This window comes from Balaenoptera musculus, chromosome 15, assembly GCF_009873245.2.
Source record: "Balaenoptera musculus isolate JJ_BM4_2016_0621 chromosome 15, mBalMus1.pri.v3, whole genome shotgun sequence".
Taxonomy (NCBI): Eukaryota; Metazoa; Chordata; class Mammalia; order Artiodactyla; family Balaenopteridae; genus Balaenoptera; species Balaenoptera musculus.
This window is the reverse complement of record NC_045799.1, coordinates 42,393,458-42,409,812: the sequence shown is the minus strand read 5'-3', so window position 1 is coordinate 42,409,812 and position 16,355 is coordinate 42,393,458. Positions and strand designations below refer to the sequence as shown.

General features: G+C 37.2%; 1 protein-coding gene across 1 annotated transcript in view; it reads right to left on the bottom strand.

Annotated features, from left to right (window-relative positions):
• The window catches only part of MACROD2 (mono-ADP ribosylhydrolase 2), a 1,985,747-nt gene that overhangs the window by 105,903 nt on the left and 1,863,489 nt on the right, over positions 1 to 16,355 (bottom strand). The window contains exon 13 of the mRNA XM_036827001.1: positions 15,497 to 15,565. Coding sequence (XP_036682896.1) covers positions 15,497 to 15,565 — 69 coding nt within the window. The remainder of the gene's footprint in view (positions 1 to 15,496; positions 15,566 to 16,355) is intronic.

Sequence of the window (16,355 nt, the reverse complement as noted above, 5' to 3'; positions counted from 1 at the left end):
TTTTAATTGGTGCTTTTAGATTTTTAAATCTAAATACGTTTTAATTGGTACTTTCTGAAGGCCAGACTTTGTACGAATCACCAGAAGATAAAATGATGGACAACACATATGCTATCCTTTCCCCAATGAAAATTAAGTTATAATGGAGGGATGGGCAAAAGGTGAGTATGCAAAAGAGAGGTTTACATGGTTACAGATAGTTGTAAGTGTTATGGAGAAATGAACAGGGGGCTGGGATGGACGTTTAGTGGAGGAGAGGCCCTACCTAAAAAGATGGCCAGAAAAGGCTATGATGAGATGGAGGCATAGTGAGGGGAAAGAGGGTTCTGTGAGATAAGAATGGAGGGTCAGGTACAGTCTGTGATGGTATGTCTTACATGTTGTAGTTACACGTTTGCATTTTACTTTGAGGGAAACATGAAAGTATTACAGGAATTCAAGAAGCAATGGGCTGAATATGCTCATTTTGCTTTGCTTGGGAATGTCAGTCGGCCTTAGGACCTTTTACTTGACTTACAGAATGAGATCATATTCAAGTATGATATATTAATATGACCATGAACTTTGACCTATATAAGGTTAGCCGATTCATATAGGGTCCAAATATATACCCTTGACCTTGGACTCATTAAAACCAGCTATCTATATAACACATAAGTGTGTGAAATTCTAGACCAAATATAATAAGATATCTGCCACTAGGAAAACCTATAAGCAGATTCGTGAATCAGAGCTCTGTTTGAGCCCCTACTGTGACACATTCCCATTTATTAGCTTATGTAGAGACCCTGTTGTTCATGTCATTTTTGACGGAAACACTTCAAATATGAATCTGAAATAAGGAAGGATATGAAGAATTAAAACATTATAAAATTATAGAGTCTGCTATAAAACACAGCAGGCAAAAATCTAAACATATTATCATTTAGTTCTAGGCATTATTGATTTTAAAAAACAGCAGTCAACTTGAAACATAGACTTGTCCTTCAAAAGAGAAATGTGAAAAGATCAAGTATTTACCACTCATTTTCATGGATTAGCTGACATCCCATAAAGACTTAAATAGTGTGTGTTTCTTAATACAGAGCAGACTCATGGCATAAGGGGGAAAAAAACACAGAAATGGGTGATTTTTAGTTTTTCAAAAAGTCTCAAGCTCAAGTCTATTCTTTAGCCCTCAATACTTGTGTAGTCCAAGGCAAGTTATCCAAGCTGAATCTTGGTTGCTTCATTTGTAGAAACAGGGAAAAAATAGTGATAATAATAATGCCACCCCTCTTTGGAAAATACAGGGTAGCTATTCAATAAATCTGTTTCCTTTATCCTAGTCACACAAGAAGGAGTAACTTGCAGGACTGAGAGGACCTCTCTTGCAGTCAGGTGGTACCATGCAACTGAGTTCTGGCTAATGGAAAGTGGGCAGAAGTGGTGTGTGTCACTTTTAGGCCTGGTCGTAAAAACCTCCTGTGCAACCCTTTCTCGCTCTTCTTCCTATCTGCTGTCAAGACTCAAGGCCGCCTTAGGGACCACAAGCTGAAATTCACATGCCTCCATCACCTTGAGTCCCTGAAAGACTGTAGGGAACATGACCTCTCACTGTGGATTTTATATAAATGAGAAAATAAATTTCTCTTGGGTCAATTTGACATTTTTGTTACAGCAGCTAGCATTCCCTAATTCATATTCCATCTCAAAGAGTCATTGAAAGAATTAAGTGAGATGGTACTTGGGTACTATAAAACCTTTTTGATTGTCATTATTATTAAAACCCAACCAATTAGGATCAGTGCACAAAGCTCTTTGGACACAATTTCTTCATTACCACTGAAAGGATTTTCAAAGGAAGAAATGAGCAAAGATGACATAACATGACAGCAAAGATACTTTTAGATATTTATTTTTTAATCCCACCTCCATTTTTTTCCTCCTGAAAAACTAGCAAAATACTTGTGACAACAGCACTCAAACCTAGTTTCCCAGGAGGTGATAGTCCATGCTCAGGAGGAAGATATTTTTCTCTTTTATTTTTTTTCCTTCCAGAAATCATATTATGTGATCTGATTAGAAGAAAGAATCTTTGCAGTCAGAATTGTACGTAAAAATTCAGGGCAATGCACCCCAATGTTCACTGCAGCATTATTTACAATAGCCAGGACGTGGAAGCAACTTAAGTGTCCCTCAACAGAGGAATGGATAAAGAAGATGTGGCACATATATACAATTGAATACTACTCAACCATAAAAAAGAACAAAATAATGCCATTTGCAGCAACATGGATGGACCTAGAGATTGTCATACTGAATGAAGTAAGTCAGACAGAAAAAGACAAATACCATATGACATCACTTACATTTGGAATCTAAAAAAAGGGTATAAATGAACTTATCTACAAAACAGAAATAGAGTTACAGATGTAGAAAGCAAACTTATGGTTACCAGGGTGTAAGGGGGGAGGGATAAACTGGAAGACTGGGATTGACATAAACACACTACTATATAAAAAATAGATAACTAATAAAGCCATACTGTATAGCACAGGGAACTCTACTCAATACTCTGTAATGGCCTATGTGGGAAAAGGATCTAAAAAAGAATGGATATATGTATATGTATAACAGATTCACTTTGCTGTACACCTGAAACTAACACAACATTGTACATCAACTATACTTCAATAAAAAAATTTCAGGGCATATGGTCACCATATGAACCATAGTGAGTTCCTGGTTTCTTTATACTTGATGAAAGAGGCAGACTGTTGGGTAGGAAGCATGGTTCAGAGAGGAGAACAGTTAAGTAGGAGGAGGAGAAAGGATGAGTGGAGATGGAAGAATTGCTGCTCGTAAACTCAGGAGACACTCTTTCTGGGAGTGAAATGGGAGCAGAGTCTGATGTGTTCTGTTAGCTCAACCTTGGGGGAAGCACGGGGGAAGAGTTGGGGAGGGGCTTTGACCTTGCACAAAGAATGTCGTCAGGAAGAGGAGGGTGTATGTGTGGAAGGGTAACCTGAGCTCCTCCTGCTGATCCTGGCAAACATCAGTGTTAGGTAATAAATACGTAGCTGCAGATCCAAGTTCTCTGGATGAGTCTACACCAGGACTTCCAGTTGGAAGGAAGCTCCGACAAGCAGAAAGCAGAAAACTGTACAATGAGAAAAGATGGTTGCTTATTTTCCTAAAACTGAAAAGAAAGATTCAGAGAAGTTCACTGCCTGGTGCTTGGAGTGGTCTCAAGGTCTTAACTGTCAACAGAAATGTTTGTCTCATTACATGGTTAGGATAGAGTTATTGAGTGAATATTTAGTAATGACTCTGCTTCAGAACGTGGTTGGCACAGACAGCATTTATGGATGGATTAGGTAAACTGTAACAGTTTAATGGCTTTTGAAAAACATGTCTTTTGAAAGACTTAGATCTTTATGAGTCTCCCAGTATCACAGAAACATCATAAATCAAAGATCAAGCTGGGAGAAATCTTGTCTTGCAGATTCATGTTGGATCTAAAACAGTGTCTGGGTGTGCGTGTGTGTGTTGTTTTGTGTATGCACACGTGTATATGTGAGTGTTACTGTCCTTTTGGCCCGAGAAAGAAGGCTAGTTTCTAAATGAAATAGAGAACTTTCCATTAAATGCTATCAATGTTTGTTAGGAAACCTTGTCTTTGTACTTGATTAAAAAATGTTTGTCTTTGCCACTAGCTAGCCAATTTTTCTTTTCTTTTTGTTAAGGAATGCAGCAGTTCTGAAACATTCTCTGTCTCTCTTAATAAATATACCCACCCTGGGAACAGTGGTGGGAAGAATAGATGACAACAAACATCATTAGGAATGAGGCAGGATACACTTTTTTGCTCATGGAAATCTAGCGTCAAAAACTGAGAGGCTACATCATTTTCTGAAACTTGGGAGAATATTCCCTCAACAACACTGTGCCACAATGGATTTAAGAAACTCAGTCTCCAATTTTAAAAGTTATTTTACCATTGCTTATTTTTATTGTAACAGTGATTATGATTTCTTGAAAGCAAAACTTTAAACTATATTTTTAAATTCTTCTGGATAGGATGTGAGATTGTTTCCCAAACTATAATTTGTTGGGTTAAAAATATTTTATATATGAAAAAAATGACAAACAAAACAAGTTTTAAAATAAGATTTGGTCAATTAAGATCGGAAATGCCACATGCTTCAATCTCCCCTGAGCTTCTCAATGCATGTCAGCATGTTGAAGGCTCTGAAAAGTCCTGCAATGTGGAAACTACCTGTCTAAACCTGTAGTTTCTAAAATGTTTTGGCTGCTGAATTCTTTTATCATTCATTTACACTTATTAACATCCTAATGGATGCTATACAGCTTTAAACATGGGAATATCTGAGCAAGAGCCCCACCATGTTATGGATCTGAAGTGAATTCTTTTACATTGCCTTTCTCCAGTGTCTCTGCCCAGTCAAAATATGACCACGTGCCATCCTACATGAACCACTGTCATGGTCTCTGTTTTTCAGAGAAGTCAGATCTTAAGCAGTGGCAAAAGTACATATCTTCAAAATTAATACTGGAAATCCTTTAAAATGCCTTTAGAGTAGAGTATTCTGCTTTTAACTCAAATATTAATGTATATTTGATTTCAATGCACATTAAAGTCTGAGAATCACTGGGTTAATCTGAAAGCCATTTCATAGGAAATTAGGCTGGTTTAATCAAAATTACAATAAGATACCACCTCACACCAGTCAGAATGGCCATCATTAGAAAGTCTACAAACAACAAATGCTGGAGAGGGTGTGGAGAAAACAGAACCCTCTTACACTGTTGGTGGGAATGTAAGCTGGTGCAGCCACTATGGAAAACAGTATGGAAGTTCCTCAAAAAACTAAAAAACTAAAACCCAGCAATCCCACTCGTGGACATATATCCAGACAAAACTGTAATTTAAAAAGATACATGCACCCTTATGTTCATAGCAGCACTATTCACAATAACTAAGACATGGAAACAACCTAAATGTCCATCAATAGATGAATAGATAAAGAAGATGTGGTATATATATATATATATAAAATGGAATACTACTCAGCCATAATAATGAAATAATGCCATTTATAGCAACATGGATAGACCTAGAGATTATCATATTAAGTGAAGTAAGTCAGAGAAAGACAAATACCATATGATATCATCTAATATATGGAATCTAAAATATTATACAAATGAACTTATCTACAAAACAGAAACAGACTCACAGACACAGAGAACAGACTTGCAGTTGCCAAGGGGGAGGGGGCTTGGGGGAGGGATGGACTGGGAGTTTGGGGTTAGCAGATGCAAACTAGTATATAGAGAATGAATAAACAACAAGGTCCTACTATATAGCACAGGGAACTATATTCAATATCCTGTGATAAACCATAATAGAAAAGAATATAAAAAGGAATATATGTATATGTATAACTGAATCACTTTGCTGTACAGCAGAAATTAACACAACATTGTAAATCAACTCTACTTAAATAAAAAATAAAAATCAAAGAAAATTAGACTGCTGTTAGCAGATGCTCTGGATTTATCCAGATTGGCTAGGAATATGCCTTTTATGGGACTATCTTAAAGAGTTATTCCAAATATTATTTTTTATACTAATTAACAAGAAAGTGACAAGATAGAAAAAAATTATACTCTAAGAATAGTACATTTTTAGGAGTCAAAGTTCAACAAACATTCTTGAATATGTGTGAGTGATATTATGATTTTGATTTGTAGGCTGAAAAGACTTCGTTCATGTTTGGTGGGGTGAGTACACATCTTGGTTTCCCTGGTTCCAGTGTGATTGCTTGCCCAGGTATAATTATTATTATTTTAAAAAAAAATTTTTTTTTAATTAATTAATTTATTTTTATATTTATTTTTGGCTGTGCTGGGTCTTCGTTTCTGTACGAGGGCTTTCTCTAGTTGCGGCAAGCGGGGGCCACTCTTCATCGCGATGCATGGGCCTCTCACTATCGCGGCCTCTCTTGTTGCGGAGCACAGGCTCCAGACGCGCAGGCTCAGTAGTTGTGGCGCACGGGCTTAGTTGCTCTACGGCATGTGGGATCTTCCTGGACCAGGGCTTGAACCCGTATCCCCTGCCTTGGCAGGCAGACTCTCAACCACTGCGCCACCATGCCCTGGTATAATTATTAATAGCACCCTCATCACTCTCAAAAGTGCGCTTACTTTAAAGATGTATGATTACTCTTATTAGGCCACGCTGACAAAAGCATCCTAAAATGTGGATATATGGACCTTCCATTCTAGGTCTTTTCTATAAGAGAATAAAATGCAAAGCAGGTAGAAGGAGCTATAGAAGGAACAAAAGGAATGTCTATGTGTGGTATTCAAGCCAGGCTACCCAGCTCTCAAATCCTTGGTGAATGGGGGCCAGACAGAGAGTTCTGAAGTGCTCCCGCTTGTCTGTATAGTTTACTCCAGTTGTTTTCACTATTCAACTGGTCTCTGCCAGTATGATGTACCAGAGCGTGTTCACCTTGATGGGCAGCCACTGGGCCACAGCTGTTGCTAAATATTTTGAATATCACCTGTGATCGAGCTTCTTTAACTTTATACATGTCAATAGATTTGGTGATGATTCAATGAGGCATAGGAGTCTTAGTTTGGAGTAGTTAAAATTCTAAAGCCAACACATATATTTAACAACAATAATTGTAAAAAAATAATGTTGTCAACACCTGCTGAAAGTTCACTATGTTTGAGCAGCTGTTACAAGCACTTTCACTTTTCACGACCCTGTGATATAAATATTATTATTATCCCCACTTTACAAAGGAGAAAACTGAGGCACAACCTAAAAAAGTTGGCCACACAGTGGTGATGTGAAACCAGAATAAACTGAGGCTCATAAAGGGTACATGACTTGCCCCAAAGAACTTAAAAACTAGGCCAGTGAATCTGAAAATAGATTACAGAACTCCTTGTCTTAATTCAGACCCATTAGGACCAACAGTTAGATCCTACTGTGTGTTGGACAAGGGTTATTATCCCACTCAGTTGATCTCCATAACCTAGTCTGGGATGATTTTCTTTCCAAGCCTCACTCACCAGATCTTTAGAAATACGCCCAAGAGATCATATAACTGAATTGACTGCTACAAATATGTAATTACAGTCACAATTTGTAAGGAAAAAAAAATATATGTGAAAATGTGATTGGACAGCAACTGCTATTGCCTTCCAATTGCTATATATATGTTAAACTCTATGTGTATTAAAATATATGTATATTTCAAACTATACTAAATGGGAGGTAAATATAATTTTAATACTAAAAAGTAGATAAATGATTTTTATCTACTTCCACCTATTTAATCCGATTTTAAACGTATTTAATCAAAGCATTTGAAAAGCTTATCCAAAAAAGCTTTACCATAAATTAGGCATAAATAACTAGCCTCAGCCACTGGAAATAATCTATATACATTCATCATTTAGAAGAAGTTTATTTTGTTCTCTTATAGCGTAAGAATATCCAAATCTGAAAGTGAACAAATAGGGAAGTCTCTGGCTCAAATTTACATTTTTTTACAGCATAACATTTTGGGGAAAATTCACTTCTGAAATAGGAGAATTCTGAAAGGGAATTTCATCTAATATGAGCCTTAAAAATAGTAATACATATTTTGGGACAGTGGCCATGACATTAGGAGAATTATAAGTGGCCCATTTTTTATGATGGTTTCCATATCCAATACTGAGGACTTACTATGCACAAGTCACTGTGTTGGTCTTGAAACATGAAAATGAATGAGATTTGGTATCTGATTTCAAGATATTTACATTCTAGTGAGTTGGATATGTCATGTATATAATATTGATACAAGGCACATGATAATTTTTAAACACATTTATAAGGAGCAGTAGAAAAGACAGTTCACTATTGTATGGGATGAAATGTAATAAGGAGGGGAGAAATCAAGAAAGATGAAAATGTGCATCCCCCCACCAACCACCCCACATTATCTAGTATAATTCCTGTCCTTGAAATGTTGGCTCAGTTAATTTGATGGAAGGAGGGGAGGGAGAAAGGGAGGGAGGGGAGGAGGAAGAGAGGAAGGGAAAAATGACGTAAAAGACTGATGTAAAGGTAAGATATTGGAAGTGAATCTTGAATAAACAGATGTGGCAGAATGATGGCCAAACACTGTAGGCCAGTGGTGTTTGGGAGATGACAAACACGTGAGTTGGGCTACAGAGTAGGGTACATGTGGGGTATGAGGAAGTATGGAACCAGACCATACAGAAAGGGGTTTGGGCTTTATATCTGGTGGGTTATATAGTTGGAGGTTTCTGTGTAGTCATTTCTTTGTAAGACTTTCACTATGGGTTAGAGTCAAGGCTATAATGTGGACCAAGTAGGCTGGTCTGTTCTGTTGCCTCAGTCTTACTGCCCTGCTGATTTCTCTTGGGTCTCAGCTTTCCCATGCTGCCCTCTCACTGCATCCTAGCCCCCTCAGGCAAGGAATATCCCTTGCTCCAGAAGCATGATTTGGTGGGATGGAAAGAGCATGGTTGGGAGCAGTATGATGGGAAGAGCATGATGGGAAGCAGTATAGTAGGATGGAAAAAGCATGGTTCAGGCAGACTTTGTTTCCAAATTCTGATTCTACCTTTTGGATAACTGGACAAGTTTCTCAAGCTTTCTGAGCCTCAATTACCTGCAAAATTGGGATAATAATACTGACCTTTTAAAAGTAATGAGATATTACTTTATACCCATTGAACTGGCAAAAATTAGAAATAACAAAAATAATGATTGCTGATGGAAATACGAATTGTTATAGTCTTTTGGGAAAGCAGTTTGGCAGTATCTGTTAAAAACACATACTTCTCAAAGCAGAACTCACACTTTTGGAATCTTTCCATGCAAATAAAAGCACTGCTTGTAAAGATATATGGGAAAAGACATCTATTGCAGCATTGTTTGTATGGCAATAAAGTGGGAAGAAAGTGCTTGCTCATCATAGGATAATGGTTGAATAAATTATAGTGCATCCAAGCTATGGCATATCATTTGAGCTTTAAAATGGATAAATTAGATCTACACAAATGACTTGGAGGGATTTCCACAAAGTTTTGCTGTCTGTTAACAACAAGTGCATAGAATATGATACTGTTTTTATAAAATAAACACATACATTTAACAATGGCTAAAAATTTTGTGCCTCTTACTGTGTATCAGACACTTCTTGACATGTTTAAGGGGATTGACTTGTTTTAATGTTCAGTATCCTGTGATGGAGGTGTTATTATCATCCCCATTTCATGTATGAGGAAACTGAGGTGCACAGAGACCAAGTAATTTGCCCAAGGTCACACAGGTCAGAGGATAGCTGGAATCTGGACTCCGGAAGTTGAGATCAGAGACTAGATTCTTAATCAGTGTGTTTTACTCTCTGAATAACTGGAAGGTGGGAAGTAAACAAACAAGATAAAAGGGAAATTACATTAAAGTCATGCATCATATGATGAGTTTATATACAATTTTATGTGGGTGTGTATATTCAGAAAGTGATGCATGAAGGAATGGTCCCCAAAATGCGGATGGTAGTTATCTCAGGGAGCTGTGATTGCACATCTGTTGTTATTCTATTCCTTATATGCCCTTTAATTATTTGAATTTCCTACAATGAACATATATTATTTAAAGAATCAAAAAAGGGAATAAACTCTATTCATTGTAGAAAAAAAAGAGATTTGTATGCATTTTTTAATTTATTTGGGTTTTCTTACAGGAATTATCATGAACATCTACAAAGTTAAAAGCATGTTCCTGGCCAGTATAGAATTTAAAACTGAAACCAAAGAAACGACTCAAAATGGAAATTGGGTAAGTAAATTATGGTCTTTTGCTTATTGGAATATATAATTAAATAATATTAGACTATCAAAAGACATGGAAAATATTTCGCAATCTATTGCTATATTTAAAAGACAATTTCAAACTAGTATACATTGCAGAATACCCTAAAAAAACTTCACATATATATGTGGTAGCTTAGAAAAAGTCTGGAAGTTTATATACCAGCATACTACATATGTTTATTTCTGGGGATTGAGATTATGAGTGATATTTTTCATTTCTTCTTTTGCTTATTTTTTCATTTAATAAACACACATTACTTTTAAAATAAGAAAATAAATGTAAGCAATAAAAATATCTTAATATTTTCCCTAGTAAATCAACGAAAAATCAAGATCTCATCCTGAGGAACTGATCATAGATACACACCCAGATTTATCTAAAATGTATATACTGCATTTCTCTATTATTTATAATAGAGAGAAAAACTGTAAGTAACTAAATAATCTAACATTAGGACACTGGTTATGTAAATTGTGGGACAACCATATGATGAAATATTATGCCTCCAATAAAAAGCATGCCTTTGAGAAATTTTTAAAGACATGGGAAAATATTCATGGTATATTGCTAACTGAAAAAATAGAAGACTTTCTGTTTTTTTTTTTACAGTTTAAACCTTAAAGGGAAAATCATTATATGCTTTTGCATTTTATATTTTTCTGCATTTAAAAATACTTTACAATAAATATGCATTATCCTTACAAGTAGAAAAATAAACGTTATATTAAAATAGAATCAATACTATCGTTTTTGAGGATTATGTAAGATCATGCAAGGATTAGCCATGGGAATCAACACTGATAAAGTAGCTCTCCTCTCCCCACCCGCCACGGACACCTTTCTCTCTCTCCTTCCTGACTCTCAGGTTACCTTTTTGTGAAATGAAAAATAGATTGTACAGAAACATAAAGCACTGAGTAGAGCACACACTCCATATATCTTAGTCCTTTCCCCTTCACTGAACTACCAGAGGGCAGCGGCTCTCATTCCACATTTCAGACTCTTACCATCCAAGACTGATAGCCCTGGGTGTCACGGCGTATCCAGACACTGCATCAGTGCAGATCTAGGACAGGGGACAGCTCTCTCCCACGGTGGTGGGTAGCGGGGAGAATGCTTAGTAGGGTGATAATGGATTTCTAGAATAGGGAAAGGACTAAGAAGAATCCTACTAAGGAAGCCTGAGGGAAATTTCATAGGTGGCCCAATGTTTTGTTTCTCTCCAACGATTTAGATAAGGAATAGAACAGAATCTTCTGGAGTCGACACCACTGGCCCAGGCTTACAGCTACCCGTGGTTGGGAGCATTTATGCTCAGCTCTTGCACATTCCTGAATCCGATTCCTCATACATAACCCCATCCTTTCTTTGCTGTCCTCTTTGGCAAGGCTGACTCTTGCTGGAGCTTTCCCCCTATCCTACAGAAATTTTGACCTCTAGGAGGCCTGAAACTAGATTAAGGGTTAATATGTCCTTTGCCAAGTGACATCCCACTTTGTATACAGCAGACAGCAATGCCATGACTTACGCCGAGCTCCAAAGGAATACTAGCTCGGGTGTGCACGCACCTGAGTATTAGTTGATTTTGTTAATATTAATGAGCATATGATTTGGTCTAGTTGCCCTTCAAATTCAAATTAGGCACTGATTAAATAATAAGACAGCAGAATCAGGATGTGTTTAAACAGCACTCCCCCCGCCCCCGGAAGGTGCCTTGGTCTTGGGTGTGAGTGAGGATGAGCTATTAAGAGTGTTGAGATAACAGAACAGAGAGTTTTCCTTGAATTAAGCAGACTGACTATATCTTAAATAATGATGATAATAAAAAATAATTATAACTTTGCAGCAGTTTCAACCAGAATACTTGATATTCCTAATACAAATTTTACTCCTGGGTTTATAGCCTCTCCATCTGATTGCCTCTATATTTGTTAACTTAAATAGCCTTCACATTTGTACTCCTGGGTTTGTTTTTAAGGATTTAAAGTGTAAACTACCATTAAAGCAATAATTGGAATATTTTTACCAGTAGAGAAAGAAATCTCTCAATAGATAAGTGTATGCCCTATTTTATAAAGGACCTCAGAGCTCCCATCAACCAACAGATATTTTCTCAGGTTTCTTTGCCTTGGAGTTCATTTCTATTCAGTCCCGGCTGCTGCATCCCTGGCATGCACCCCTTGTGTGGATGAATTATTCATCGGCATTCCTCCTCCTCACATCTCCTCCACCCAGCTCAACTCCTGCCCACCCGAAGGCTGTGATGAGTCATTGGGAACAGGTGTCCTCCGTCTGGAGCTCACAATCTAGCTCTTGATCCATAAGCCAATCAGTTGTACCTCCTTCTGTTAGCAGCTTGCACTGTTAGCTGTTATGTGGGGTAAATGGGCAATAAACATCCATTCTTGGTACCCAGTGGGAAATATGTCTAGAACATTTGAACAAAATCGCTGGCCTAGAAGACACCCCAAAAGACACTTCCTCTTGAAATTCTTCAACTTTCACATATCTGTTTTAATTTTTTAAAAATCTTATCTCCCAAACCAAGTGACATTAGCCAGCTCATTTTTTCTTTTGTTTTTAGTCCTTGTACTCTAGAAGACACCAGTTTCCTGTGGGAGCCAAAATTATAACAAATATAAAGCCAGCCAACCAACAAGCAAAGCTGAAAATAACTAATGAGGCTCAAAATCTTTGGGAATTATATTGGAAAGAATACTAAAAAAAGGCTAGTCCATAATATTGGTGATTCCAAGACTTAAGAAGAAGATGCTGGGTCAGGAGCAAAGCCTGGAAACAAAGACAAGAGAGCAAGGGCCCCTTGAAGAACTTTGGTCAGCAAAAATATTCTGCACTTAAACTGGAGAGTGTAATAAGCATTTTAATAATCAGCCTTATAGCTGTAGAGCTCATAAATAGCCCAGATGTCACCAAGGAGATATATTTCTGCATGAAACTTATAATGGTGAATGTTTGAAATGAATTCTCAACATATATGAATGCCTTTTAACCTCATCATGACCTCAATCTCGGAGGCTCTCAATGGCAAATTCATTTATTTTTCATTCTAAGCTATGTATCTATCAATCAAGCTATGTATCTATCTCCACACTTGCAGTTCTGTAAGCAGTAGATGCTTGGCCTAAGTGTTGTAGTGATAATCAGTTAAAATAGTGGTCTTCTGTACATGCTATTTCAGAAGGAAAAGGCAAAAATCATAACCTGTATATTCTATTTTTAATGGAAACTGGATCACTTGTTAATGTGGATTTCAAAATTCTTTTTCTTAGATCCAGAGGTTAATGGATATTAATAATTTATTTTGGTAAAAATCCCTAAAACTTCACATTTAGTCTTATTAGGAAATTGCATTTGTGATATGTGACAGAACTCGTTGGAGTTACCACCATTAAAAGTTTCATGTAAAAAAACAAAACAAAACATCTAAAAGTGTTCTGAGAAATTGATCCTGGCATGAGCAATTCATGGTGTAAGATCCTAAAAGCATGAAGAAACACCACAAACAGTGTGTTTCTATAAGGGTGTGATATCTCCAAACCAAACAACTCTACAGGAAAAATCTCAGTTTGAAGCACTTAAATTAGATTATTTCTTCTGTTTCCTAAACTCTGCCATTCCACTTCAGGACACTGAAAAATTTGTATCACAGCCTAAATGATTATGATGTCCGAATTTATTTGCTTAGGATAAACACCACTGTTTGTCTTTTCACTCAGGTTTATTTCTCTCTCTAAGATGACCTAGAGTTAATTATGAGAACCTAGGTGATCTAACATGGTTTACATTTTTAGATATTCCAAAGAATTTTAAAACCAGGGATGTCAGAACACATATCTGAGTAGTATGAAGGGAGGTGCCAAGGGATTCAGTAAAAAAGTGACAATGAACTAGAAAAAGACCACCAAAAGCAACAGTATGGTGGATGCTGTGTTGGGCCACCCACATCTTCCTTCAGGAAGGAAGAGCTCACTCTCCCAGTTGCAGGCAGCCCTCATCCCTCTCAAGCTTCCAGGATCACCCCAGTAGAAGAGAGTTGCTTCATCCAAGGCCACACCCCTTCCCAAGGCAGCCAATGACAGGTGACTTATCAAATGGGAGGTTTTAATAGCCAGACTCTCTCATCCCAACTGGACATCTCAGAATGGTCATGTCATCTTCAGACCATGTGGCTTCTGTTGAGAATGCCTTGTAGTTCAGTTTCTCCCTTTACCCAGTTCTGCATTCTTCCCTTTCCTTTCACAGGTGTTGATCCCAAGAGCTCCCCCTAATAAATGTCAGCTCCCTAATCTCCATCACAGAGTCTGTTTCCTGGGGAGCCCAGTCTGCATAGGTACCAGGTAAACAGTTTGAGCAATGGACGTGTATTATTGTATTCTGTGAGGTAAATACAGTTACTGTTCCCATTCTACAGAGGAGAAAAGTGAAGCACAAAGAAGTTAGTTACTTGTCATTACTTGTTAATTCCTTGTTAAGTACTTGAATTCCTTGTCAAAGATTACATACATTTCCAGTGGTAGAGACAGGATTTAAGCCTCAACCATCTGGTCCCAGAGTTCACAATCTTAGCAACTACCCTCCCTACACAGGAACCTCATTTAGAAAAACCGTTTACAGGCAACATGAAATGAAATGAATGATGCAAACAGTTGACTCTTATTTTTAAGACCACTTTGATTTTCTAAACATTGATTCCAGGAGTAGCTAATATCAATCTTAAGTATGGATATATTTTCATATCACTCCAAACTGAAGAAATGCATTCAGCGTGTTTATCTAAAAGTTCCAAGTATATCACATGGTTTACCAGATGTCCATTTGTACAAATGTAAAAATCTTGTCTACCATTCCAGAAGGGTTTTTAGTAGTTATCAATGACAGATATAAAATAATATTACTTTTGTGTGTGTGTGTGTGTGTGTGGACAGTTAATCAGGAGGGAAAGAAAATAAATGATGATTTCATTTTCCTTTAGATAATATATATCTTTAAAACTCTATTATATGCACATGAATGTCCCCACTATTTCTCCCTCAAATTTTCTCCTAGAACCTACATAAATTTTTCTTTTACTTTTTTATTCTTCTAAAGATACTTGGGTCAGCAACATTTTCTCATAGTAACTGTCCATAGAATGAGGAATGATGTTCTTGCCGAAGATTTATTTTCAAGGATGCCTTTCAAACATTTCTTCTTTCTTATTCTGTCTAGATAATGGAGCTCTCTGGTAGACGGTTCTCAAATGAAGCCATTCCTGACAAGTAGCTGTAAACAGCCTAATTCTGGTGTTTCAAATAAACGTCTTCTTTAAACGTAATTTCTCCAATCATTCTATTGTTTCATGAACAGTTACTTTACAGAGGAACAAATGTAAATGGAGATATAAATTCTGAAAATGGTAGGTATGGAATAAAACAGAGGAGGTTGGATATTTGTGTTGGAAATAGAGATGCTTAAAGAGAATTGGATAGATTTGCACACTGCTTCATTTTCCCATACAAATAAAACCCAAACGGTTTTCTAAGAGTTTGTGATTTTTAGATGTAGTAAGTGGCCTCATACCTTCATCTTTAGACACTTCAGCTGCCTCTTCTGAAGAAGGGCTGGGCACGGTGGCAGCGCTGGCACCACCTATAAGGCAGAAAGAGAAACACTGTCTCAGAGCCAAATACTGTCAGGTTGGAGCTTCCCTTCCCACCTAACTTCCTACTCCACCGAAGGAAGCAGGAGCCTGTTTCGTGCTCTAATACACTGAAAGGTCTTTGAAGGGGCTTGGGTTTGTGACTCTCTTCTACGATTAATGGAACAAAAACACTTCAGTTAAGACAGAGCCTGATGAACTACAAAACTATTTTCTTGGTGAAGAAGACTGTTTGCTTGGTAGTATTATACTTTGGCATTTTGTTTCTTCCCTACCTCTAGAAGAATGGTACATTATTTTTCTTAGTAAAAGACTGTGAAAGAAAGTATATCCTTGCAAGTTTCTACAAAGTGCTTTTATGTGTGTGTTTTTAAAGTTTGGTTTTTCTTAGCACAACACTTCTATTCCATTATGCCAGGCTGTCAGACTGCAGGGATCATATCTGATGGCCATCAGAGAAGAGGTCCAGGAGAAGGGGATCATTTGTAGGAAAGCACCAAAAGCCGTTTGGTGATTTCATGTCAGCCAAGCACAGAGTGGGGACTAAGGAACTTGGAGGTCCGTGTCCGGGCCTCACAGCAGCAACTAACCTCGTCAGAGCTGGACTTTCTTCTTAGTATTATCAGCACCCCAGTGACTACACTAGCATTTGGGCTCCAGGATAATAACTAACTTACTAACACTAAAATAGTATATTTAAGACAGGAAGGCTTATCAAAATCATTTGGAATGGTTAATACTTGACAAATGGAAAAGGAATATATACATTTTTTTCATGCA